The 26,704-nt window shown below is 39.8% G+C and overlaps 1 protein-coding gene across 3 annotated transcripts in view; it reads right to left on the reverse strand.

Annotated features, from left to right (window-relative positions):
* iqgap2 (IQ motif containing GTPase activating protein 2) overlaps window positions 1-26,704 on the reverse strand; it is a 355,835-nt gene that overhangs the window by 135,714 nt on the left and 193,417 nt on the right. For all 3 annotated transcript variants that reach the window (XM_060835869.1, XM_060835872.1, XM_060835870.1), the window contains 8 exons: window positions 25,836-25,923; window positions 22,474-22,637; window positions 21,833-21,920; window positions 20,398-20,561; window positions 17,857-18,017; window positions 5,850-5,974; window positions 3,003-3,166; window positions 719-809 (listed from right to left, as the gene is read on the reverse strand). In XM_060835869.1, the coding sequence (XP_060691852.1) occupies window positions 719-809; window positions 3,003-3,166; window positions 5,850-5,974; window positions 17,857-18,017; window positions 20,398-20,561; window positions 21,833-21,920; window positions 22,474-22,637; window positions 25,836-25,923 (1,045 nt within the window). The remainder of the gene's footprint in view (window positions 1-718; window positions 810-3,002; window positions 3,167-5,849; window positions 5,975-17,856; window positions 18,018-20,397; window positions 20,562-21,832; window positions 21,921-22,473; window positions 22,638-25,835; window positions 25,924-26,704) is intronic.

Raw genomic sequence — 26,704 nt, forward strand, 5'->3', positions numbered from 1 at the left:
CGCTGCTCCTTCATCAGGTGGTTGGGGAGTACACAGGTGTATTTCAGTTCTTGTTGGCTGCATTAGTGGGATTGGCTGCCTAGCCAAGCACCTGAGAGTCTACTGGAGTCAAGAATATTGTTAAGTAAGCTATGTAAATACACACAACCCATAAACTACATTAAGTAGCAAAGTGCACAGCAGCTCATCAACATGCTGCCAAAGCATGCTATGAAATCATGCTTGAAGTCCTTATGTCCAAAATAAGGAAGTGGCACATTCCAGTGTCTTCTTTGGAATTTTCCTTCTTGGTTAGGTCAGTACATCAGTACATGAAAAAAATTATGCAATGCCAGCTTAATGTCTGATTTTGCAACTTTGACCAGATTTTCCATGAACTATAATTATGTATAACTAATTATACCTTAACAACATGACAATGTTCTACTTGTGCAATGCTCTGAAAAGGTGCCACTTTCTTGTGTGAAAAAAAAACTAATTCTAATTTATTTATATTTTCTATAGATAATCTTTGCTCTAATTCCCAGGAAGCTAACAAACCCCTACTAAAAAAAGACACCTTACAAAATACATGAAGATTTAATTTGGACATCAATCTTCTGGCTACAGATCAAAAACTGCAGTTACCTTGTCAGACCAGTTTATTGTTGCTCTAAGTTATATATGACTTTTTTTTTAGAGTATGCTTAATTTAAATGCACCATTATCTTTTACTTACAGCAATGAGCATCATCAGTATTCTTATTTGCAGAAATGATCGCTTCCTGTATCTCATCCAACCACAACACAGCTGAATCATCCTGAGTCACCTTTAATTTAAATATGCAGATAAAGATCAGAATCTTACTTTTAAATATAACCAAATCAACACATTAAACTAGAAAAATGAACAAAATTCACAGTAAAAATAAAAGGTCATCTCAACCTGCAGAGATTTTATGAATAATTAACTGGGAAAATGAAACAACGACAGATTCCATCAGAGACTTCAAAATTTGAATTTAGAGAGTGATAGAGATAGGGCTGGAGATTTCAGGAGCCAGTACAGATATGATGGGTTGAATCACCACCTTCTGTACTGTAAAATTCTATGTTTCTGTGTGGAAATGCCATATGGAAGCTCTATAAATCTAAAATTATAAGCGGTCTGCAACTCAGGATTTTCACAATGACTGATAGTGATACAGACTATCCACTGCAAGCAGTACCACTGCATCAACCCAAAGTACATATGAAAACCTAGGCGAGTTGTTTTCGGGTGGAGTCGGAGAAATGACACAGCATATCTTGGTACACATAGCATCTGGCTCAAAGGCAACAGAGCCATCAACTCCATCAAGCTGTCACATCTTGCCAAACTTCTTCAGATTTAAAGCAGTGAAAAGTGCAATTCATGAACTGAAAACAGGGAAACAGTGATGGCAATGAGAGAGCTCACTCTTATGTAATGAGATTACAAAGCACATGGGAGAGTTTTACTGGTTGCATTATGACCTCTGCTGGTATTTAAATAAATAACACTACTTAATGACTCTGCAAAGCCTAACAAAAATTCAGTGCTAGGAAATGAAACCTCCGCAGTTTTAACATGATTTTATCAGGCCAGAGAAGTAACAAGGAGGAGTAATTTTCCACTGGTCTTGACCCTGATAATAGTGGATATTTTATTTAAGTACGCACTTTAACAATAGTTTCTATGACAATTTTATCTCTGAAGAAGGCACCAGCACAAGTTCTGGAGGAGCAGGATATCTCGGATAACACATTCTGATTTACAGGTTTAATGAGGGAGGAGAGTTGTGGGTGTCTTAGTAAAAATGGCAAGCAGAGCTCCCCAGCTTTGCCATTCTTAATGCAGCAATTTCTGGGTCAGTATGTTTGGAAGATGGGTTTGAATCCTAAAGGAAACATCATCTTTATTTGCAGAATCATTTGTTCACTATATTTGGCAACCATTCTGCCCATTTAGTCTACCCCAGGTCTAGGTTCAAGATGCAAGTCATTAGTGCTGATATTATTTATTGTCGACACAAAGATAATCTGGTTGTTTTCACAAATAGTGATTTCTATTAATAAAAAGAAACCATAGAAAGGTATAGAATAGAAAGTTGTCATTTGGTCTCTCATGTCTGTGATGACTCTATCAAAGAGCTACTTAATCAGTCTCACTCCCCTACCCATTCCCAGTCAGAAATCACATGACATCAGGTTATAGTCCAACAGGCTTATTTCAAATCACAAACTTTCAGAGCGTTGCTTCATGTTATTTGTCATTCTTTTGTCAATCAGATTAAGGCTGTGTTTTCTTGCTACTGATCATTCTGCTCATGGAAGCAGCTTATTCTTTTTCACTCATTCAATACCTTTAACCTTCTCTGATCTATTGAAAATATTCCCAGTTCCTTCAATCTGTCCATGTAACTGAAGTTTTTCCCCTTGGTAGAATTCTAATTAAAGTCACAGAGTGATGCAGCGCAGAAACAGACCCTTCGGTCCAACCAGTCCATGCCGATCATAAGTCTTAACTAAAGCCATCCCAGCTGCCTGCACTTGGCCCATGTCTCAGACTATAGGGCTGTTCTCTCATTACAGCGGTTGTTTAACCTGAGGGCCACCACACCTATGACAAGGGGAGAGACCGAGAAGGAGAATGCTTTATGGTAACCTCAGCAGGCGTGGGAATTGAACCCACTCTGTTGGTATCACTCTGCATCGCAAATCAACTAACTGAGCTAACCGACACTCTCTGTTGTGATAGCATAAGACGGAATGAAAGAGTTCATAAAATGAATCCTTGGAAGCATTGGAAAATTCCTACCACCAAACAAGGCATTTTCTATGGTCTTAAAATACAATGAGCAATTTTTCATGTAAAATTTAGGACTGAAGATGACTGCACTGACCTCCAAAGTATTTTTTCTATTCCATTGATTGAATTTACAGTAGAAAGAAATAGACAAGTAAACATGAACAAAATAAGCAGCCATTTTATAAAGGCTCACCTTGCACTTCTGTTGCTTAGTGTGCCACAGAACATCTTGATAATGGGACGCTATTGAGGACTTCACGCCCTGTAATTTAGCAGTTGGCATCAGTAATGCTTCCAGTGTTTTATTAGGATCTTCTTTATCTACTATCTCATTGATAAGGCCAGCTGCAATGATCTCTGTAATAGTAAAGCCAAGAGAAATACAGTCTTACAACAACTAAGCAATGGTAATAAATTGCTAAATTATATTGTGATGTATTTCAATACTGAAAAGTTCAAGCACCCCTAATTCTACTGAACACTAAATTATCAATTGTAAATTATGGTATTCCTGGGTCTTTGGAATAAATTTAACCTCAGTTTACAACAAAAATGTAAAGCTATAAATATAACAGTTAATTAAGTTAGTATGCTAAACCACAGAGCTAGAAGCTCGAAAGATTTACTTCCCAGTTAGCCAATTTCAACCAGTGAGGTAAAACAGCATTGTATTATAATCTTGACGTCCTAAGACATAGAAATAAAGAGCTAAGTATTCCTCTTCCTAACCACAAGTACTAAAAAATGGGCACAGATTGCACAAACAAGGGTGAGTACTTAGCAGTGACTCCCCACCTTCTGTTCAACTGGACCACCAAAAACCTTATGCAGGCTTAAAGGACCAAGCGAGGGGGAATGAGCACAACAGCAACAGCCGTGGAACCATGGTGCGAAAAGTCAAAGTCTCCAAAGTTGAAAGAGGAGAGAAAATTTGTAACTTTTGAAGAGAATAATCCTCAAAAGCACACTGACAATAAGGTGGAAAAATTACACATCAGGCAGAGAATAATGGATTTAAAGGGTACAACGGAAAATATAAATTTAAAATTTGTAAGCCCCCTTCCAATGTAGGTTTTGACTCAAATTATTTAGAATCAAGATAACATATGCTGATGCCAATCATTAACAAATATATTCAGGCTGGCATATATTATCTTGACATTAAAATGGATCATCAAGCTCTGAAATTTCAACAAATTAACTTGAAGCCTTTAGATTTTGATTTGATTGAAGTACAGTTGAAAATGAGCTGGGAGACATTAAGATGATCAAAGTCCTGAGATGCGAAAGTAGCCAAGCCCAGAGGAATTGGCAAAGGGATTTCTAAATAACACGGCTGAGAGTACATCCTGAAAAAACTAGCCAAGTGATCATTACCTGGGCATCAAAAATCACCATTTGGAATGCATAGCTCATTTCTCCAAATGGTTCTGGTAGTGAAACTGCTTGACTATAGGTATTGCCAGAACAAAGACTTAATTGTAAATCTTTAATTTAAAGAGGAAGATTTCTTTTCAAAAACTCCCTACCGATCAAAGGTTCATGGGGGGGGGGGGGGGGGGGGGGGGGTCTGACTAATGGAACTTGTATGGCTCCCATTGAGGGCCTATGACTAGAACCACCTCCTGCATAATGCCATGATTATAAACCAGTGGTTTTGTTACAGAAGCATGGGTCCTGGAAATCACAATACACTATGGAATAAGGATTGCTCACTCTTTTGAAATGGTGTCCAGTTTGGCAGAGGGTTATCAGCCCTGAGAATAAATCAGCTGCTGACCTAGATCTTTTCAATAACTGCAACATTTGCTCTGACTGCATCCAAGAAATCAGATAAATATCGGTCTTTGCACCTCAAAGACAACCAGAGGGCTCTAAACCACACAATGTTTTATCTTCCTTTGCACTGAACGGTATTCGCCTTGAAGTTAGTGCGTTTCTGTGTGGGAGCACATATGTGATGCAAAGGCCTTATGCTCAATGTCACATTTTTAGTACATTGCCTGGTTTGACAGGTAATAAATTTGCTATTTTCTTTAACTTAAAGAAACTTTGGCTCCTTTATGACACATTTTAATCAGAGAGGGACGCAACCTTGTTCAAAAAATTTCATAAACATTTATTGTAGCCAACCAAGGAGATTTAGCAGGTATTAGCAGGTCCACGCCTTTTCACTTGGTCACCAATGTACAAATTCAGACTAGATAACCTTGCAATGAGAATGTAACAACTAACCCTTTAGTGAAGATTTCATTACATGTTGCTTCATGGAAAGTAAAAATCAAGTAAAGCAAGGATGATGGCTGGAAAAGTTAAACTGCAGATTCTCTTTTCAATGTTCAAAGATCTATAGTATGTTACAAGCCTTTTCTTTCCATCTCAGTTATATAAGCCATTTTAACATTAGTGCTTACCTTCCCTAAGACGTCAAATGAAATTTTAAGAATTAGTAACTAATTCATCTGTGGAATTGGAATCAAGCTATAAAGCTTTGCACTTTAGGTTTATGCTATTAAGGAATTCTTCAATAATGACTTTCGACATCCATTACTTTTTAATGAAAGTTGAAGTACAAAACAACAGACTTTTCTTACAACAATCCAGTTTCTGATGATAAAGGAAATAATATTAATTTTACTTAATGCTAACAAAACATTTTAGGCTCCTGTGGTGAATTAGTATTCAAAGTTAAACTCAGATTTCAAATTCATCCCTTTGATTTTCTGGAAAAAGGATCAATAGAATGTGACATTTTTCAGTTTAATTAAAAAAAATTTAATATCACAATTTACTTTGGTGCGATTCTGTGTCATGTGGGCTCCTTTAGTTTAAACTACAATGCATGCAGCACGTGAAGAACTTAGTTACAGCTTGCTCTGCTGTTCCTGTCATCTTCTGGACAGGAGCTCCACAGTAACTTACAGTCAGCCCACGATATCAGTTTCACTGCATAGTAGAGACACTTTAAAAAGGTAAAATAGATTGATCCAATTCAACACATCAGCTAAAGGTAATCCCAGCTTTGGAAGATACAACTCACTTTCATTTTCTTCCTGGACTTGCAAATTGATTTCTTCAATACAGCTTTGAATGTCATTCCAGCTTAAATACTGCTGTCCTTCGTCTGCAGCTTGCCTCTTCATTTGTATCAGTTTATCTGCATACCTGACAGAAAAAGAACTTGGAATCTGAACAGTTCAAGAGCAAGACCACTCAGGAACTTATTTCACATATCTATTGTCACATATTTAAGTCTAAGCCTGAAGGCCCAAGTTTAATTTAGATAAATATGAGGTGCTACATTTTGTGAAAGCAAATCTTAGCAGGACTTATACACTTAATGGTAAGGTCCTAGGGAGTGTTGCTGAACAAAAAGAATTTGGAGTGCAGGTTCATAGTTCCTTGAAAGTAGAGTCACAGGTAGGTAGGATAGTCCAGGTGGCATTTGGTATGCTTTCCTTTATTGGTCAAAGCACGGAGTACAGGAGTTGGGAGAATATGTTGCGGCTGTACAGGACATTGGTTTGGCCACTGTTGGAATATTGCATGCAATTCTGGCCTCCTTCCTATCGGAAAGATGTTGAAACTTGAAAAGGGTTCAGAAAAGATTTACAAGGATGATGCCAGGGTTGAAGGATTTGAGCTATTGGGAGAGGGTGAGCAGGCTGGGGCTGTTTTCCTTGAAGGGAGGCTGAGGGGTTTATAAAATTATGACGAGCATGGATAGAATAAATAGGCAAAGTCTTTTCCCTGGGGTGGGGGAGTCCAGAACTAGAGGGCATAGGTTTAGGCTGAGAGGGGAATGATATAAAAGAGACCTAAGGGGCAACTTTTTCCACTCAGAGGATGGTACGTGTATGAAATGAGCTGCCAGAGGAAGTTGTGGAGGCTGGTACAATTGCAACATTTAAAAGGCTTCTGGATGGGTATATGAATAGGAAGGGTTTGGACGGATATGGGGCAGGTGGGATTAGAGTGGGTTGGGATATTTGGTCGGCATGGACAAGTTAGACCGAAGGGTCTGTTTCCATGCTGTACATCTCTATGACTACAAGCCAAAACAAACTACTATATGTGAAAAATTGCACACAGGTGTTTAAGGTAGTATACAGAGATACCCATGCAATGGCCAAAGTCCAAGAAAATATACCCTTTACAACACAGGAAAAAGATAAATCATGTAGCTCATTTTAGAATGTTTCTAGATTCTAGAGGGAACAAAAACAATTTATCTGCCTTACTTTTAATACAAAACAAATTTAGAAACATAATTCCATACAGATTAAAAAAGTCAAACTGTCCACTCAGCCAGAAACAGCCTTCAGTTCTTATCACAGCCATAAACTGAGTGCAAATCTTTTTGCCTCTGGAAGTCCTCCTGTCACAAAGTCCATTTACCTAGTGCCCACTAAAGCAGCTTCTCACACCATTATTAAATTTGCTTTTCACTGACTGAACTTGTGTATTCTGTTTTGTTGTCATGGATAGATTTGAAGTAATAGTCTGCATTTAGTTTTCAGAGTTTACCTATTAAAAAAAGTGTTAGAAAATAAGAATGAGTATGGGGCAATTTTAATTTTGCACCAGTAGACAGGCAGGAGACAGGTGGAGGCAGGCTGTGATTGGCTGAAGACGATGATAGCAGAGCTTTGTGTTGAGGTGGAGTCACCGGACCTGAGAAATTAACTCTGATTTCTCTTCACAGATGCTGTCAGACCTGAGTTTTTTTCAGCAGCTTCTGTTTTTGTTTCTGATTTCCAGCATCTGCAGTTCTTTCGGTTTTCATTTAGAGTTACATCCATGTTCATTTGAGCTAATTTGGATATTTGACATTTCAGGGAGGAGTACACAGACATGGAGTGTGCCTAGCAAGCTGCAGTGTCTCATCCTTTCAATGTTCACACAATGTTCTAATATGGAAGACTGAATTTTTTTGAATGAAATCTTAAAGGTTGATTTTGTATCAATATAACAATAGGTAAAGTCAGAGAAAATAGTAATATGCAATAGGGAAGATGCTGGAGTTGAAATTTGAGTGCTTTGAGTTAATCTTGTGTTAACTGGTAGTGAGGCATATTCTAAGGTCAGAAACAAGGTACCTAAAGTCCATAAGTAGCTTGTTAGGATGAATATTTCAGGAACTAGCAGCATGTACATGAACTCTGCACATGAAATCAGTCATTTATTAGCTCATAGTTTTAAATAGCTCTCCCTCAATAACCACAGGAAACATGAAAAATAAGGAACTGGCAGAATTGTACATTGACAATATTATGCAGCTGTACAGAGATCAGAAAAGATGCAAGAAAAGCTTTGCACGAAGAGATTACAATCACTTCCAATATTCCACTGTGGATAGATAGCACAAGTTTAAAACCATTTAAAATTAATACTTCAAAAGTTTGAGAGAAGATATGTAGCTCGGGTACTCATTGTTGTGGTTCTGTTCGCCGAGCTGGGAATTTGTGTTGCAGATGTTTCGTCCCCTGTCTAGGTGACATCTTCAGTGCTTGGGAGCCTCCTGAGCCCAGGGAATTCCTGGAGGCATGGCACTCATCCACAGATTCAATCAATAAGCACATCGACCTGGACCCAATATTCCGACCACTGTAACGGACAGCTGGAACTGATAACCGGAAGTGGCAGAGACAAACCACTATAAACGCAGGAGGAAATATTACAGAAGTGCTTCACAGGAGGATCCCAAGCACTGAAGATATCACCTAGACAGGGGACGAAACGTCTGCAACACAAATTCCCAGCTCGGCGAACAGAACCACAACAAAATTAATACTTGCATTTCATAATGTTCATTAAATTGAAGAAATAATTTCTAACCCAAGGTGGAGTCTGATTGGTTTTATTCTTCCATTTAGTAAATTCAAGAAAAACATGCAAAGGCATATGATGTATCCAAAAAGCCAGATTGTACCGACAATGATTCGCTAATTGACCTCTGTGATTTATTACTTTTACACTGATATTAAAAAAGCAAATATGCATTCAGGCTTATAGAAAACATTGGTTGGTTTATGAAGTGGTCAGCATCATGGAATCAAAGAAAACTAACCAGCCAAAGATCAATTAATGCAAAACATCATAAGGATTCTCTGATACTTGGATCACTATTGTGGCCTGTCTTTCTATACAGTCTCAAAAGCAGGAATGCTTTCTTAACCATGACCAGAACTGAACAAAAAAGAACTGTGGATTATTTATAATGTAACTATCACTTCCTCTAATTTATATTTTACTGTTTTAGCTTGAGTATTCAATATGAATTTTTTCAAACCTACTTGCTGCAACAGGGTAATCTGATGCATTGCTGAATGGTTTTACAGATCTTTCCCAACGCAACAGCTACAATTCCATCTTGTCATCCTTACCATCTCTGAAATTCATGATGGTTTTCCCTGGCCCTATACTTATCCCTGGAAAATCTGGATAACAAGGATATCTTTGTGTCAGGTTCCTACTTATCTTGACTACAGTTCCACTTTCAACACCATAAATTCGAAACAAACTCATCTCTGAACTCTGGGATCTAGGACTTGGCTCTCCACTCTGAAACAGGATCCTCGATTTCTTGACCCAAATCAGTAAAAGGCAACAACATCTTGTGGGCAGCATGGTGTCACAGTGGTTAGCACTGCTGCCTCACAGCACCAGAGACCCGGGTTCAGTGGGCAGCACGGTGGCACAGTGGTTAGCAATACTGCCTCAGCGCCAGAGACCCAGGTTCAGTGGGTGGCATGGTGGCACAGTGGTTAGCACTGCTGCCTCAGCGCCAGAGACCCGGGTTCAGTGGGTGGCATGGTGGCACAGTGGTTAGCACTGCTGCCTCACAGCACCAGAGACCCGGGTTCAATTCCCGCCTCAGGCGACTGACTATGGAGTTTTTATATTCTCCCAGTGTCTGCATGGGTTTCCTCTGGGTGCTCCGGTTTCCTCCCACAGTCCAAAAATATGCAGGTTAGGTGAATTGGCCATACTAAATTGCCCGTATTGTTAGGTCAAGGGGTAAATGTAGGGGAATGGGTCTGGGTGGGTTGCGCTTCGGCGGGTCGGTGTGGACTTGTTGGGCCAAAGGGCCTGTTTCCACACTAAGTAATCTAAAAAATAGTAATCTAATCTAATCTAAAACCTCCCCCACCATAATCCTCAACATCAGTGCCATGCAAGGCTGTGTAGTCAGTTCTATTCCTTATGAAGGGCTTATGCCCGAAACGTCGAATTTCCTATTCCTTGGATGCTGCCTAACCTGCTGTGCTTTAACCAGCAACACATTTTCAACTCTATTCCTTATACCCTCTCAATGGTGGCTAACTTCATTTAGAAGTTTACTGATGACAGTTGTAGGTCAGATCTCATCAACGAGACAGAGTACAGGAAAGAGATTGAATGTTTAGCAGCATGATGTAAAGACAACAATCACTTCATCAACATTAGCACAATGTAGGAGCTGGTCATTGACTTCAGGAAGTGGAATGGAGGGCACACCCCTGTCTGCATCAATGGTGCTGAGGTGGAGATGGTCGACAGTGTCAAGTTCCTGAGAGTGATGGTCACCAACAGTCTGTCCTCGTCCACCCACATCAATGGGTCAAGAAAGCAGAACAATGTCCTCAGGAGGCTAAGGATATGTCCACAAGGACTCTTGGCAATTTGTATTGATGCACCAGAAATAGCATATCTGGATGCATCACAGCGTGTTTTGGTGACTGCTCCTCAAGACCAAAGAAAGGACATAAACATGGCCCAGTCCATTACGCAAACCAGCCTTCCATCCATTGATTTCATTTATACTTCCCACTGTCTTGCAAAAGCAGCCAATGTAATCAAAGACTCCTCCCACTCTGATTATACACTCTTCAACCTTCTTCCTTCAGGCAGAAGATCTAAGTTTGAATATATGTGTGAATAGATTCAAGAACAGCTTCTTCCTTGCTGCTATCAGACTTTTGACCTTTCAAGTGTTAATTCTAATCTATTTCTCTGTAGTTTTAACATTATTCTCAATTCTGTTCTGCTCCCTGTAAGATATGGAAAACAACATCTTTCACTGTAACTTGGTATAACTGATGACAATAAATCTAATCAGTGTAGCACGACATTCTTCCATGATCGCCTCCCCCCCCCCCCCCCATTGGGTCCATTCTTACCTATCGCTATAAAATGAGCATGTCTCCCGCAACATTGATTTTTCTTGCCACATCTAGAGCTCTCAGTACTCTTACCACAGCCCCCCTCTTTCTTATCCCATGTCCCGTCCTTCAGTAACATTACCTAGAGACTACGTGTATGCTGATATCCAGACTCACTCATCTTTAACCTCTCTCGACAAAACAGAGATGGGCTCAGAGTCAGAATACCTGTCCAAATCAAGACATCCACAAATACCTTCCTATTATTTATCAGAGGAACAGAGGCATCATTTTCAGTCTCCAACAGACTCCATCATTCTCCTCAGCTTCTCCCTCTGACTGAGCCAGACTGCATAAAACAAAATCATGCTTCACATGTTCTGCCACAGGAACTCTGCCATCCTTTATCCACCAGTGGACTTAATTTTGCAAATGTTGTCCTTATGAACCTGCCACCCATCACTCTTCACAAAGAACAACTGGCCCAAAAACCAACTGCGTGCTTCCACTCCACTCTGACCTCCAATGACACACTCCTCCCCATAGTACTGCAGTTTAGTATCCTTGCATAAAGACAAGGCTTTACCACTTAATAGCTGCAATTTTTCCAAGCCTTATCAGTGACCCTCATCCCACCCCCCCAATTTTTAATTTGTTTTACATATTCAGTCTCAGAAAGTGGACATCAATGACTCGGCCAGCATTTATTGCTCATCCGTCATTGCCAATGGGAAGGGAATGGTGAGCCAACTTCTTGAACCACTGCAGTTCTTGAGGTGTGGGCCGACCAACACTGCCAGCCAGTTTTATTTCTTGAAGAGGTGTAATGGTTAATACAACTGAGTAGCTTGTTAAATCTTTTCAGAGGACACTTAAGAGTCAACTACGTTTCTCTGGGTCTAGAGTCACAAATATGCCAGACCAGGTCAAGGCGAGAGATCTCCTTTGTGGAAAGGAATGAGTGGTCCAGATGAGTTCATACAATTTATAAACAATGGTTTCATGGTCACCAGTGCTGGGACTACTTTTTAACTGCAGTTTCTTTATTTTATTAATTTAACTGAAATTTCCAGCAGATGCTGTGGAATTTGAACTCGTGACCTTACAATTGTTACTGTAGGTCTTTGGAATACTGCTCCAATCACATTGTCAGTACACTACAGTTTCATATTTTGGTGTTGGGGGGGGGGGGTCCTATTCACCCTTTAACATTGGTATTTTTGCAGTTATAAAAATCCCAAACACTCCACTTCTATTTGCATCTTTAAATTGAATCTCTCAATGATTCGTCTACTGCATCTTTAAGCATTTCTGCTTTCTTCTCTACTGTATCCATGCTGTCAGAACCACTGCAGCACAATCCCCCAATATCTACTACAGAACCCAGCATGGCACCCAATACAGTATATTGGAAAATTTAATGATAAAGACATTACCCTAGGTGAAGGAATTTATTATCATCATTAGCTATTTTTACCCGAGTTATTGTTCTGGATGCACAAACCCAAGTGTAAAAGAAGGAAGGTGACCAGATCATTGCTCATCGGGTACAAACCTCCAGACTGACATACAGTGGAAGCAGCTGGTGTTGAGAAATTCAAGAGGAAATTGGTCAGATTTCGTTGAAAAAGTTTGTTGAGAAATTTCAGATAATACCATATTTGGACTTTAAGATGAAACATATAATGGCCAAACACACAATGGTACTCTACAAAACTTATCTAATTGGTACTTGGAGTCCAAAAGATCAAGAGCTAACATCATAAAGCATAAATGGAGAGATAAATTGGTTACATATAAACAGGCTACTCACCTAAGATAATAGCAATTCAAGTACTAAAACTGGTTACAGTCAGTATTTAACCAAAGGAAACTAAACCATCTGGAGTACACAGAAATCACAGGAAAATAATATGATAAATAATGCTAAATACAGGAATAAACTAATAAATCTACAACAATGCAGACCAACTGAAAGCTAGTTGCACCAAGCCAGTTGTTAGTGAATTCATAAACATATCATACTAAATTCATTGTGGTATGTAATTGTGTCACATACAAAAAGACTGGATAATTTGTTAGTCGCACCAGATAATAAGTGTCCCTTTGCAAATACTAATCAAGATAAATAACTTACTTCAGTGCACAGAACCTACTTTATAACTGTCTGAAACTTTTAATCTGTTAGAGGACATGTTGAAATTTACACAAGTGACAATCTTTCTTTCTATCAGATGGCATATTCAGATATTTGTGTATTTTGCTTCCGATCACACACACAGTGGAATATAGTCTCACTCCATTCAAATGGACAAAGCAGAAAGCACAATTATCACAACTATAACTGGCTAAGAATGTAAGGAAGTTGATGGTTAAAATCACCAAGTGTACTTTAACATAAACACATATGAGATATTATATTTTGAAAAGAAAAGCATGGAATGAGAACATACAATCAGTGCAAATATGAACAGGTAAGAAACAGATAAATGACAACTTTTTTTTTTAAAAAGTGCAAGTAGCATTGGATAACATCAGAAAAACATTTTGGACTTAAATAAAAGGGAAGAGGTATTGATCAATTATAAAATGCAGTTGAGATTTTTATTTTGGAAATGCAACTGAAGTCATCAGGACAATCTAATCATAAAGAACAACCATAGCAATGAAGAGTAATTTGAGTTACTGACCATCTCCTGGACTGGAATAGTGAATAAGATAAAAACAATGACTACAGATGCTGGAAACCAGATTCAGGATTAGTGGTGCTGGAAGAGCATAGCAGTTCAGGTAGCATCCAAAGTGCAGCGAAATCGACGTTTCAGGCAAAAGCCTGATGAAGGGCTTTTGCCTGAAACGTCGATTTCACTGCACTTTGGATGCTGCCTGAACTGCTGTGCTCTTTCAGCACCACTAATCCTGGGATAGCGAATATTACAATAAGCTCTATCAATCCTGGTTTTAAATTGTGGAGGGCTTCACTCAACATATCATGGAAATAAAAACCTGCCTGGGACAATTGTGTCCGCAATCGATCAAAAATTGCCAGAAAATGAGGAAAGGGTTTTGGGGGAAATTGCTTTACACAAAGAGCATGAGTCACTTTATAAAATGCAGGAAGACAAAGACCATTTCTTTGTTTAAGGTTGTTAATATTAGATAAAAGCAAAATACTTCAGATGATGGAAATCTGAAATAAAACAAAGTGCTTGAGAATCTCTGCAGGTCTGGCAGCAGGTACAAAGAGAGAAACCTCACCTTCTTCTGAAGATTCAGACCAGACTCAAAATGTCTATTTTCTCTCTGTATATGCGGCCAGACCTGTTGAGTTTCTCCAGAATTGTCCGTGTTTATAGCCAATATTAGATGTCAAGTAGCAACGATGTGGCTCTGGATTGCTCGAGCAAAGCAGTAACACAAATTGAAATGACCTCAACGTTCTAAAACGTTTTATTCTCCATTAAAAGAATGCCTTTGTTAAGAGGTACTTCTAAAACAATGCTTTAGAATTGAAATGCACTCAGGATCCAACTTGTCTCTTGTGCAGCAGTGATTTGTTCTTCGGTAAATTATTTATTGCTTATCTATACTCTCACCCAGCCTTCCAAAATCACAATCTAGGGACGCTGACATTCAAATGCCAGTTCCAGTATCAGGTAACGGTTCAGTTAGTCAGCAGAGAAGATACTGAACTGGATCAGATTTTGTCCATCATGGAAATATACTGCAATATATACACCATTGAGAAGGATGCTAGCAATTCCATGAGATTTCCATTTTTTAATAACATTAGGTCATGGGATGAGGGGGTCATACTAGGTCAGCATTCAGGATTTGGAGACGCCAGTGTTGGACTGGGGTGTACAAAGTTAAAAATCACACACACCAGGTTATAGTCCAACAGGTTTAATTGGAAGCACACTAGCTTTCGGAGCGACGCTCCTTCATCAGGTGATTGTGGAGGGCTCGATCGTAACAGAATTTATAGCAAATATTTGCAGTGTGATGTAACTGAAATCATACATTGAAAAATTGATTGTCTGTTAAGCCTTTCATCTGTTAGAATACAGTGACAGTTTCACTTCTTTCGTGTGTAAATCACAAAACCCTTTTTTTTAAAAAGTTGCATTCTCAGGTTAGCTGTTAACAATGGTGATAGCTAGACAATATGTTGAAGGTGTTAGTCCTCTGTGTTCTCTGTCTATGACCTGATGTTTAGATTGATTCTAATCTAATAAGTGAGATAACAGTGTTTTACATAAATTTATGCAGTTTTTGAGCTCAGGGTTCTACATGAATGTATGCAGTTTTTGAGCAAAGTACAATACAAATTCACCCCACAAAATGTGTGTGTGTGCGTGTGTGTGTGCGTGTGTGTGTGCGTGTGTGTGTGCGTGCGGTGATCACCTGTAATGTGACATGAACCCAAGGTCCCAGTTGAGGCCCTCCCTATGGGTACCGAACTTAGCTATCAGCCTCTGCTCGGCCACTTTCCTCTGCTGTCTGTCCCAAAGTCCACCTTGGAGGATGGTCACCCGAAGATCCGAGGCTGAATGTCCTGGACTACTGAAGTGTTCCCCAACTGGGATGAACCCTCCTGTCTGTTGATTGTTGTGCGATGCCCATTCATCCGTTGTCGTAGCCTTTGCTAGGTTTCCCCAATGTACCATGCCTCCGGGCATCCTTGCCTGCAACGTATAAGATAGACAACGTTGGCTGAGTCACATGAGTACCTGCCATGTACAAGGTGGGAAGTGTTTCCACGCGTAATAGTGGTATCTATGTCCACAATCTGACACGTCTTGCAGCGTCCACTGTGACAGGGTTGTATGGAGTTGTCCTGAGAGTCGGGCAGTTTGCTACGAACAATGATCTGTTTGAGGTTTGGTGGTTGTTTTAAAAGCAAGTAGTGGAGGTATGGGAAAGGTCTTGGTGACACATTATCAATGAGGATGAACACCTCACCAAGACCTTCCCCACACCTCCACTACTTGCTTTTAAAACAACCACCAAACCTCAAACAGATCATTGTTCGTAGCAAACTGCCCAGCTCTCAGGACAACTCCATACAACCCTGTCACGGAGGATGCTGCAAGACATGTCAGAGTGTGGACATAGATACCACTATTACGCGTGGAACACCTCCCACGTTGTACATGGCAGGTACTCATGTGACTCAGCCAACGTTGTCTATCTTATATGTTGCAGGCAAGGATGCCTGGAGGCATGGTACATTGGGGAAACTGAGCAAAGGCTATGACAACGGATGAATGGGCACCGCACAACAATCAACAGACAGGAGGATTCCCTCCCAGTTGGGGAACACTTCAGTGGTCCAAGACATTCAGCCTCAGACCTTTGGGTGACCATCCTCCAAGGTGGACTTTGGGACAGGCAGCAGAGGAAAGTGGCCGAGCAGAGGCTGATAGCTAAGTTCGGTACCCATAGGGAGGGCCTCAACCGGGACCTTGGATTCATGTCACGTTACAGGTGATCACCATTGCACTGCACCACACGCACGCGCGCGCGCGCACGCACACACACACACACACACACACCCCACCCCAGACAGACAGACACACTGACAAAGACCCACATGCACACATTTTGTGGGTTGAATTTGTACTTGCAGAGTTACATTGCACTTTGCTTAAAAACTGCATACATTCATGTAGAACCCTGAGCTCAAAAACTGCATGAAGTTATGTAAAACACGGTCATCTCACTTTTTAAGATTAGAATCAATCTTAACATTAGGTCATAGACAGAGAACACAAGAGGCTAACACCTTCAACATATTGTCTAGCCATCACCATTGTTAACAGCTAACCCGAGAATGCAACTTCTAAAAAAGGGTTTTGTGATTTAGATTAGAGTAGATTACTTAGTGTGGAAACAGGCCCTTCGGCCCAACAAGTCCACGCCGACCTGCCGAAGCGCAACCCACCCATACCCCTACATTTACCCCTTACCTAACACTACGGGCAATTTAGCATGGCCAATTCACCTGACCCGCACATCTTTGGACTGTGGGAGGAAACCGGAGCGCCTGGAAGAAACCCACGCAGACACGGGGAGAACGTGCAAACTCCACACAGTCAGTCGCCTGAGTCGGGAATTGAACCCGGGTCTCAGGCGCTGTGAGGCAGCAGTGCTAACCACTGTGCCACCGTGCCGCTCTACTAACGTGAAAGAAGTGAAACTATCACTGTATTCTAACAGATGAAAGGCTTAACAGACAATCAATTGTTCAATGTATAATTTCAGTTACATCACACTGCAAATATTTGCTATAAATTCTGTGTGTTATGATCGAGCCTTCCACAATCACCTGATGAAGGAGCGTCGCTCCGAAAGCTAGTGTGCTTCCAATTAAACCTGCTGGACTATAACCTGGTGTTGTATGATTTTTAACTTAAGCCAGCATTGTTAGCTATCCTCAATTGCTCAGGGGGCAGTTAAGAGTCAATCATGTTGCTGTAGATTTGGAGTCACATGGAGGCCAGACCAGAGAAGGACAGCAGTTTCCTTCACTTAATGACAATTGTGAAGCAAATGGATTTTTTTGGCAATCAACTTTATCAAATCTAGATTGCTAACTCCAGATATTTTTAAAATTAAAATTCACCATGGAAGGATTTGAACCTGGGTCCCCAATTAATCATCTTGTGATAATACCATTAAGCCATCACCTCTCCTTTCAGCAGATTATCCCTTACTTCACACTTGGATATTTATTTCAAAAGCCTTGCCTGATAAATCCATATTTTATTCAATACCACTTATTACCATACATGCTATTCATTTTTCTGACGGAATAACTTTTTATTGTAGGTAGAGTTGCGGATACATACTCTCGGTTTGTAAGTTGCAGTAACAGAATTAGCACTCAGTGTAACATACCGTTGTGTGTTTGCATCATGCAGGTTGCTCACTCCAATGGAAGAGCTGGTGAGATGCAGTACCACAGCCTGAACATCATTCATGACCAACGCTTCATTCAGTGCAGCCACTGCTGATAACATCTCCACTGCAATAGCAAGCTCTTCATGAGTCAGGTTCCCCTGCAATTCAGTAAATAGAAAAACATTTTCTTAAGTGGTGAGTTTCTATAAGATTTTAAGTTTGTGCTATTTTCTTTGCAACTGAACTGTTTGGTCTGTTACTTCCAATAGCTTATCCTGACTTAGCAATTTACCACTATAAATCTACACTGTTTGGCCAGTACTCTATCAGATATTGATTCATGTTAATCCTACAAGTGTTATAATCACTGATCCTGTAAGTGTACAAAAGCAAGTTGTTGAAATGTCATGAGTGAAGGGAGGGAAACCTGGGGTTAGATATACATTGGCTTTGATGAGTATACTGGCATGCAAAATACTCAAGGAGCAAATGAGATCATTTGTGTAATTACTACCATACTCTTGCCATGTTAATCTTCAATCACTTTGAGGTATTAGGAATAGAAATAAGGAACAATGAAACCAAGCTCAATAAACATTTAAGAGAAATGCCTTCATGAAATATCCTTCCTTGGAGTCCTCATATACAACAAATTAAACCTGACAAACAGACCATATGCATATCTTTGCTACAGAACCTGAACAGAGGTAGGCCCTAACACTGATGATCGACTGAAATAAAATTAAGGCACATTACCCATAACATACCAGAATTTAAAAGGTGAAGCATTTCCAAATTTATCAACTCATTGGCAATTGCATCCTTCTTTTCAGAATACTTATATTCTGATTTTATGCCATTCTAAGCTAAAGACCATTCAAGGTGCACACAACATAGTTTCATAAGAAATATTACCTGGATTTCATGGGCAATGGTGAGAGATTATACCATTTAGGCTTGCTTTAGCCAGAATATGGAAGGTTTAGGATGATCTAATCAAAGATATTAACAGGAAAAGACAGGGTAGAAAAAGATTTACACTGGTTGGAGATTCTGGAACTAAGGGAGAGAAGTTAGGAAGCACTTCCACATCAGGTATTTGGAACTCTTCGACTTACAGCAGTTGATGTTATGATGTGGAGGTGCTGGTGTTGGACTGGGGTAGACAAAGTTAAAAATCACACAACACCAGGTTATAGTCCAACAGGTTTTTTTGGAAGCTCTCGCTTGGTGAAAAAGTAGCACCCTAAAAGCTAGTGCTTCCAAATTAGCCTGTTGGACTATAACTTGGTGTTGTGATTTTTAACAGTTGATGTTCGATCAGTTGTTAATTTAAAATCGGAGACAAATAATTGTTTTTTGTTATGTAAAGGTATGAAGAATAGGAGGCGAAATGAGCTATGTGAAATTAGGTCACAGAACAACCCAGGTTCAATAAATGGCAGAAACAAGCTGGAGGGGCTGAAGGGCCTACTCCAATTGCTATGCAATCATGACTAATTCAGTATGAAAGTTGAAAAGTGTGGTACTTGAAAAACATAGCAGGCCAGGCAGCATCCAAGGAGCAGGAGAACCGACGTTTCAGGCATAAGCCCTTCTTCAGGAATGGGGCTGGTGTGCCAAGCGGGTTGAGATAAAAGGTTTGGGGGGGGGGGGGGCGCGGAGGCGCGCTGGGAATACGATAGGTGGAAGGAGGTGAGGATGAGGGTGATAGGCCGGAGAGGGGATGGGGACGGAGAGGTCGGGAAGAAGATTGCAGGTCAAGAGGGCGATGGTGAATCTGGGGGTTGGGACTGAGATAAGGTGGGGGGGATGGGAAATGAGGAAGCTGGAGAAATCCAGAACAAAACAACCCAATAATGGATTCTGGTATTATTCGACCTGCATGAACTTTACAATTAGTGAAGTAATGCTAATTTCTCAGTATGAAATTTAAACACAATGAGATTGTATTAAATTTATGTGATACATATAATGGTCCTTCACACTGGAAGATGATGATTCAGTTCCATCGATTAAAAGGATGTGAACGCTGTTTCCTACTTGGGTGCAGATGTTTTGTACGTTACAATACAGAAGGGAGACACTATGCCAAGTAAAAGCGAACAAGAGGAACAGCCTAAAATTCAAAAACAATTGAGGAAGAAAAAAAATTAAAAAGAGGCGCTAAAATTTATCCCAGCATAAGATTATGGAGTTCAGCCTAGACTAGTCTTCAAGGGATTTTTGGCCCCAGTGATATTTACTAACCTTTAAAGTAAGCCATTACACGTTAATACAAGATGAATGGCACCAGCATAACCAAGTTACTGTAATGGTATTGCTTCCTTTGAAGCTGTTTCCTCTACAAGGTTGAAATTATTGACAAAAATCACGAGTCTCTCTATTGCGTACAAAAAGCAAAGCTTGCAAAGTGACAGTGTAACATTCACATTAACCATGAGGCATTTACAGTGACGAGACAGATATATTGAACAAAGGTATTAATCATATTTTTCATGTGCCTTTTCTTAAAAAGTAAATAGTGTAAACATTTACCTCAGGATTCTGTTGCTGCAGGTTTGACAGTTCTACCTGGTACAAATCAGCCATATGAGAGTATACTGTAGGCAACTGAGCCTGTGGCACCATTAATGCTTTCACAGTTTGGGCTGCATCACCATCGCGGATAGCAGCATTTATCTTTTCAACAGCTTCAAGCTCTACATAAATATAAAACAAAAGTATATAATCAGATCATGTACATCTGTATTTAATCTTTCAGGTGGGGGTTAAGATTATACACCTAATCAGTGGCAAAGGAAACTCTTGGGAAGAATCACAGAACACATTTAAAATGGATGATGTAGTGGACAGCGAAGGAGGTTCTGTCAGAGTACAGCAGGATCTTCATCGGATGAGCCAATGAACTGAGGAGTGACGGATGGAGGTTTTTCTAGATAAATGCGAGGTGTTGCATTTTGTTAAGGGAAACCAGGTCAAGACTTATACAGTTAATGTAGGGCTCTCTGGGGAATGTTGCCAAATGAAGAGACCTTGGGGTGCAGGTAGATAGTTCCTTGAAAGTGGAATCGCAGGTAGATAGGGCAATGAAGGGGGCATTTGACTCCAACGCTTGACTTCATTGGTCAGAGCACTGAGTATAGGAGTTTAGGGCTTTGTGAGGTCACTTTTAGAATAATGCATACAATTCTGGTCGTAAAAAGTGAGGTCTGCAGATGCTGGAGATCACAGTTGAAAATGTGTTGCTGGTTAAAGCACAGCAGGTTTGGCAGCATCCAAGGAATAGGAAATTCGACGTTTCGGGCATAAGCCCTGATGAAGGGCTTATGCCCGAAACGTCGAATTTCCTATTCCTTGGATGCTGCCTAACCTGCTGTGCTTTAACCAGCAACACATTTTCAACTACAATTCTGGTCGCCCTTTTATCGGAAGAATGTTGTTAAAGTTGATAAGGTGCAGAAAAAATTTACAAGTACTTTACTGGGACTGAAGGATTTGAGTTATAAGGAAAGGCTGAATAAATCGAGGCTTTTTTCCCCCGAAATGTTGGAGACTGAAGAGTGACGTAGAGGTTTATATAGAGGTTCAATAGCCAAGGTCTGTTTCCAAGGGTGGAGGAGTCCAAAACCACAGGGCCGAGGTTTAAGGTGAGAGGGGGAGGATTTAAAAAGGACTGGAGGGATAACTTTTTCAGAGGAAGTGCCTGTATGGAATGAGCTGTTAAAGGAAGTGGTGGAGGCTGGTATAATTACAACATTTAAAAAGCAGTTGGATGGGTTTCGAGGGAAATGGGCCAAATCCTGACAAATGGGATTAGGTCAGTTTAAGATCTCTGATCAATGTGGATGGGTTGGAACAAAAGGTCTGTTTCTGTGCTGTATGACTCCATGACTTTTGACTGGCCAATACACCGATAAAAGAAAATTGTAGTTCACCACAGGTCAAAAACAAAAACAAAAACAAAACTTACTAAGTTTATGGGCTTCAGCCTGGTCATTGGAAAGGTTAACTCCTGTTTGAAGGTCATCCTTGGTAAGCATACCTGAAAAATTATCTTGCTGCAAAACAAATGTTTACGCTTCAGTAAAATTCCTACAATATAACTTCCCAAACACTTGAACTATCTCATCTAGAAGGACAGCGCAGCAGATACATGAGAACACCACCACCAGCAAGCTCCCCTTCAGGTCACACAGGTTTCTGACTTGAAATTGTATTGTCATTTTTTTCACTGTCACTGGGTTCAAATCCTGGAATTCCCTCTCTAACAGGGCTGTGGATTATCCTACACCAAGTAGACTGCAGTGCTTCAAGGAGGTGATTCACCACCATCTCCTCAAGGCCAGTTGGCAGTGGGCAATAAATGCTGGCCTAGCCAGTGAGGTCCCAGCTCCCATGAACAAATAAAAAAAACCCATCAGCATTTTTAACAATTGTTAAAAATCCATGTCCTTGATGTACCGTGATGAGCATTGGCTAATTTGTCAAAATAGGATGAACGTATCGAGAAATTCTTCGACACCAAAAATAAAACAGCAAACTAATGCAAATCACAGGCAAACGAATTATAATTCTTTTAGCTGAAACATTCAATTTCTTCACCCTCCCTACCTGTAGTTTCTGTTCTCTGTGAGCATACAAATGTTCCAGATACCATGGCGAATTCTCCTGCTTCACTCCGACAAGCATTAGAGGGGGGAATTGCAGACCAGCCAGTAAATTAGCCTGATCATGTTTCTCTAGGGCTTCATTCACTTGTTGTAGACCTTTATTCACTAGGGCATAAGGAATTTAAAATAATTGTCAAATAGGAACTAGAAGAATTTTAGTTATACTTAATTTACCTAAGTTACTCTGAAAGGAAGGGCCATCTTGACTATAAGCTAACCAAACTGTTAAAGTGAGGAAATACTAAGTTCTGATAATCAGAAGTAATTACATATAGTCTGCAAAAAAGTGTGTTTGGACAATTAATTCCAGGCCAATTTGTTGTTAACAGTGAAGATGCCAATTGCAGGAAGTGAGGCTCATGAAAGATTCATTTGCTTACTGCATTCTATATCTATTTTTGATATTGTGTAGTACTGAGAGTTTAGCAATTCTAAACCACAAAGTATTGCAAATTCCACAAGTTTTAATAGTAGTGCATTGGGAGTTAATTAGTGCCTTACATTTACCACTTTTTGAATGTTAACTCATGGGACATAGCCAATGCTGTTAGGCCAACATCTAGTGACCAACCCAGAGGGCAGTTAAGAGTCAACCATATTCTTCTAAGCCCAGAAGATGAGATAAGGTGGCAAACTTCCTTTTTTAAAGGCCATCAATGAACCAGATTTTTTTTAAAAACAACAATCAGCAGTAGTTATAAAGGTATTTATTCCAGATTTTTAATGGATTTTTAATTTCATTACCAGCCACGGTGTGATTCAAGCCCAAATCCCCACAGCATTAACATGTGCTTCTGGTTTACTAATCCAGTAACATTACCATTATGCCGCCACCTTCCCTAACAAGGGAATAGGAACACTGAAACATATGAACAGGACAAGGCCAATCAATCCATCAAATCATCCATAATGATCATGGCTGATAGAACAACTCAATGCCTTCTACTCACCCCATCCTCATAACTCTCTATGTCACTGGTTATATCCACCTTAAACATACTAAAAAATGGAGCCATCACAGCTCTGAAGTAGGGAATTCCAAAGGTTCACAATCCTTGGAGTAAAATTATTTCTCCTGATTTTGGACCCAAGTCGCAACCTCTATTTTGAAAAGGTGCCCTCTTGTTCTAAACATCCCAAACAAGGAAATCATCATGTACACATAGTCACTGTTCATCTTGGAGTAGTCTTTTTTAAAGTATCAATAAGATCACCCTTATTCTTTGAAACTCTAGGGAATACAGTTTGCCCAATCTCTCTTCATAGAACAATCACACCATTGCAGGAGAAAGCCTGCTTAGCCTTCGCTGTACTTCCTTAATGGCAATAATATGTTTCCTGAGATAAGGAGATTAAAACTGTACACAGTACTCCAGGAGCAGTCTAAACAAATTCCAACACACCTACATTTTTCAACTACTTTCCATTTGAGAAATTCGCCGTACACTTGTTTCTCCTGTCAAAGAACATAACCTCTCATTTTTCCATCGATATATTCCATCTGCCATTTTCTTGTCCATTTAATAACATGGTCCTATTCTTATTGAAGCTGCTTTACATCATCCTTGCAACAGACTTACTTTTGTATTATCTGCAAATTTGGAATGATTATATTTGGTTCCCACCTCCAAATCATTGATATGCATTGTGAACAGCTGGGACTCGAGCACTGACCTTCGTGTTACCTCACTAGTCACATCTTGTCAATGCAAGAATAACCCATTTATTCCAATGTGGTTTTCTGTTAGTCAATCATTCATCTATGCCAGTACGTTATCTCCTATCCTGTGTTTTAATCATTCTAAGCAACCTCAAAACCTTTCTTAAAATTTAAGCATGCTATGTCCATTGTTCTCTTTTATCTCCTTCTGTTAGTAACATGTTCAAATATCTCCAACAAGTTCAAGCATAATTTTCAATTGCAATAGCAACTGTATTTAACTCCGATGATGTAAAACAACACAAAATTAATTATGACAATGTTATAAATTTGTTTAATGAGGGACTTCCATTGTGAAATATCGCTACCAAAAAATGTTACTTGCTGGAGTAAAGCTGAAGATTGATTTATACACTAGGCCCACCACCCTTCAATAACGTTGTTGTTTAGATTAGATTTCCTACAGTGTGGAAACAAGCCCTTCGGCACAACCAGTCCACACCCACCCTCCAAAAGAGTAACCCACCCAGAACCATTTCCCTCCGACTAATGCACCTAACACTATGGGCAATTCACCTGACCCGCACATCTTTGGACTGTGGGAGGAAACTGGAGCACCCAGAGGAAAACCACGCAGACACGGGGAGAATGTCTGTCTATGTGGAGTTTGCACAGTCACCTGAGGTGGGAATTGAACCCAGGTCTCTGGCGCTGTAAAGCAGCAGTGCTAACCACTGAGCCACCGAGCCGCTCCCTAAAGCAACAATATCTTACATTGCATACAAAGGGTGGCTCTGGCTAATGTGCTGGGAGATGGGTCAAATGCAGTCAATTACTACATTAAATTTTATTCATCTACAAATAATATTCAGTCTCAGTATTGGTGAATTTCCATCAATTATTGTAAAACTCTGTTCACAAAATGGCCTTAGAGAAGGAAATCTGGCTTCCTAACTTGGTCTAGCCAACTTGCACCACAGTCCAACAGCAATGCTGTTGACTCCTAATCTCCCTGAATTGTTCCAGCTGGCTTCAGTAAAGCTGCCAGATAGACTGCAGTAGTTCAGGAAGCTGACTCACCTCTATTTTCACAAAGGAGATTAAGAATAGCCAGAAAATGCTGGCCTTGCAAGTGATACCCATTCCTCATGAAAGGAACAACCAGTTTAACACATAACAACATCATTTCCAACACTATATGGATTGCATAGTGTTATATAAAATGTATAGCAAACAAACAAGCCATTCATTCAGTACAGCTGTTGTTCAATTCCACTTGAGCATCCTCTCATTCTTACACCTCTATCAGCTTAATCCTGTAACATATTTTTCCTGATATACTTATGGGTCATTCTGGTGTAACGTGCTGTTAGTTAACACAAATTGACTATAACATGATTGAAGAATTGTGGGCGCTGTTTGGATAATGTGAACTTTCTATTGAACAAGTATAATGATCTTGTACAACATGGCTTTCTACAGTGCAGAGTTGCAGAGGAATGCAACTGTCAGGTTATAGCAGAACCATATATCTAGCATCTCTCCATGATTACAATCAGGAGGAGAGTGTTTCAGAACAGACAAAAATCACTGTACATGTATATATTCAGGTACACAAGGAGCAGGGAAAATAACCAACTCACCATTGACCTGATCAACAGTGTCTTGAATCTCCATACGTGTCAGAAGTTCCTCATACATATCTCTCTCTTCTGCTTTAATAGAATCACTCTAGAAACCAGGATCATAAGATAGACATACATAGCAATTTTTAATCAAATATCATGGCAAAAATAGTGGGGGCAGCAGGGATTCATCCAAAGCAAATCAGTTCTCAAGCCATTTTCAGAAATACTGCTTTTTTAAAACTAATTTGCATACCTAACATGCTGATTTCAGCAGTTACCCTCAAACCTTGAATTATCTACAAAATCTCCTGAACAAGTTCACGATGGAGTCAGACTGAAGGGTTTGTTTTTGTGCTGTATAACACTATGTCTAGATAATGTAATCCAGTGAATGTATCTCCTAGGTTCCTTTACTCTAAAACTTCAGTCTGGAAAGGACAATAATTCATTAACCTAAAAATCATTCAAACTGCCAGGCTCCAGCTGTGGTCTTCAGTTGGAATCCTCAATTTGTTCCAAGCTTTTGGAGTTTTCCCAGAAGTTGTTTTAAGATGAGTCAAAATGATGCAGCACTTGACTGTGGAACTCTCAGAAAATATTACAAAGAAGCAAGTACAAGGTGTAAAGAATTTACAGCCCACCGTATTCTACTTCCGTTTTCTCTTGGCTCATTGTTGAGAACACCATACTATTTAACATTTGAAGTAGCCTGCTCCTGAATTCTTTACAGTGCTATCTGGACAAGTAACTTACTAAAACCCCCATGGTGACTGCCCTTTTTTTTGTAAGGAATCTATCTATCTATCTTAATGGAGTTGAGTGGCACATTTTGCCCCTTTCACTAAAGATTCACTACAATAACAAGACAACCAGTTCTAATATGT

Source organism: Hemiscyllium ocellatum, chromosome 2 (assembly GCF_020745735.1).
Source record: "Hemiscyllium ocellatum isolate sHemOce1 chromosome 2, sHemOce1.pat.X.cur, whole genome shotgun sequence".
Lineage (NCBI taxonomy): Eukaryota > Metazoa > Chordata > Chondrichthyes > Orectolobiformes > Hemiscylliidae > Hemiscyllium > Hemiscyllium ocellatum.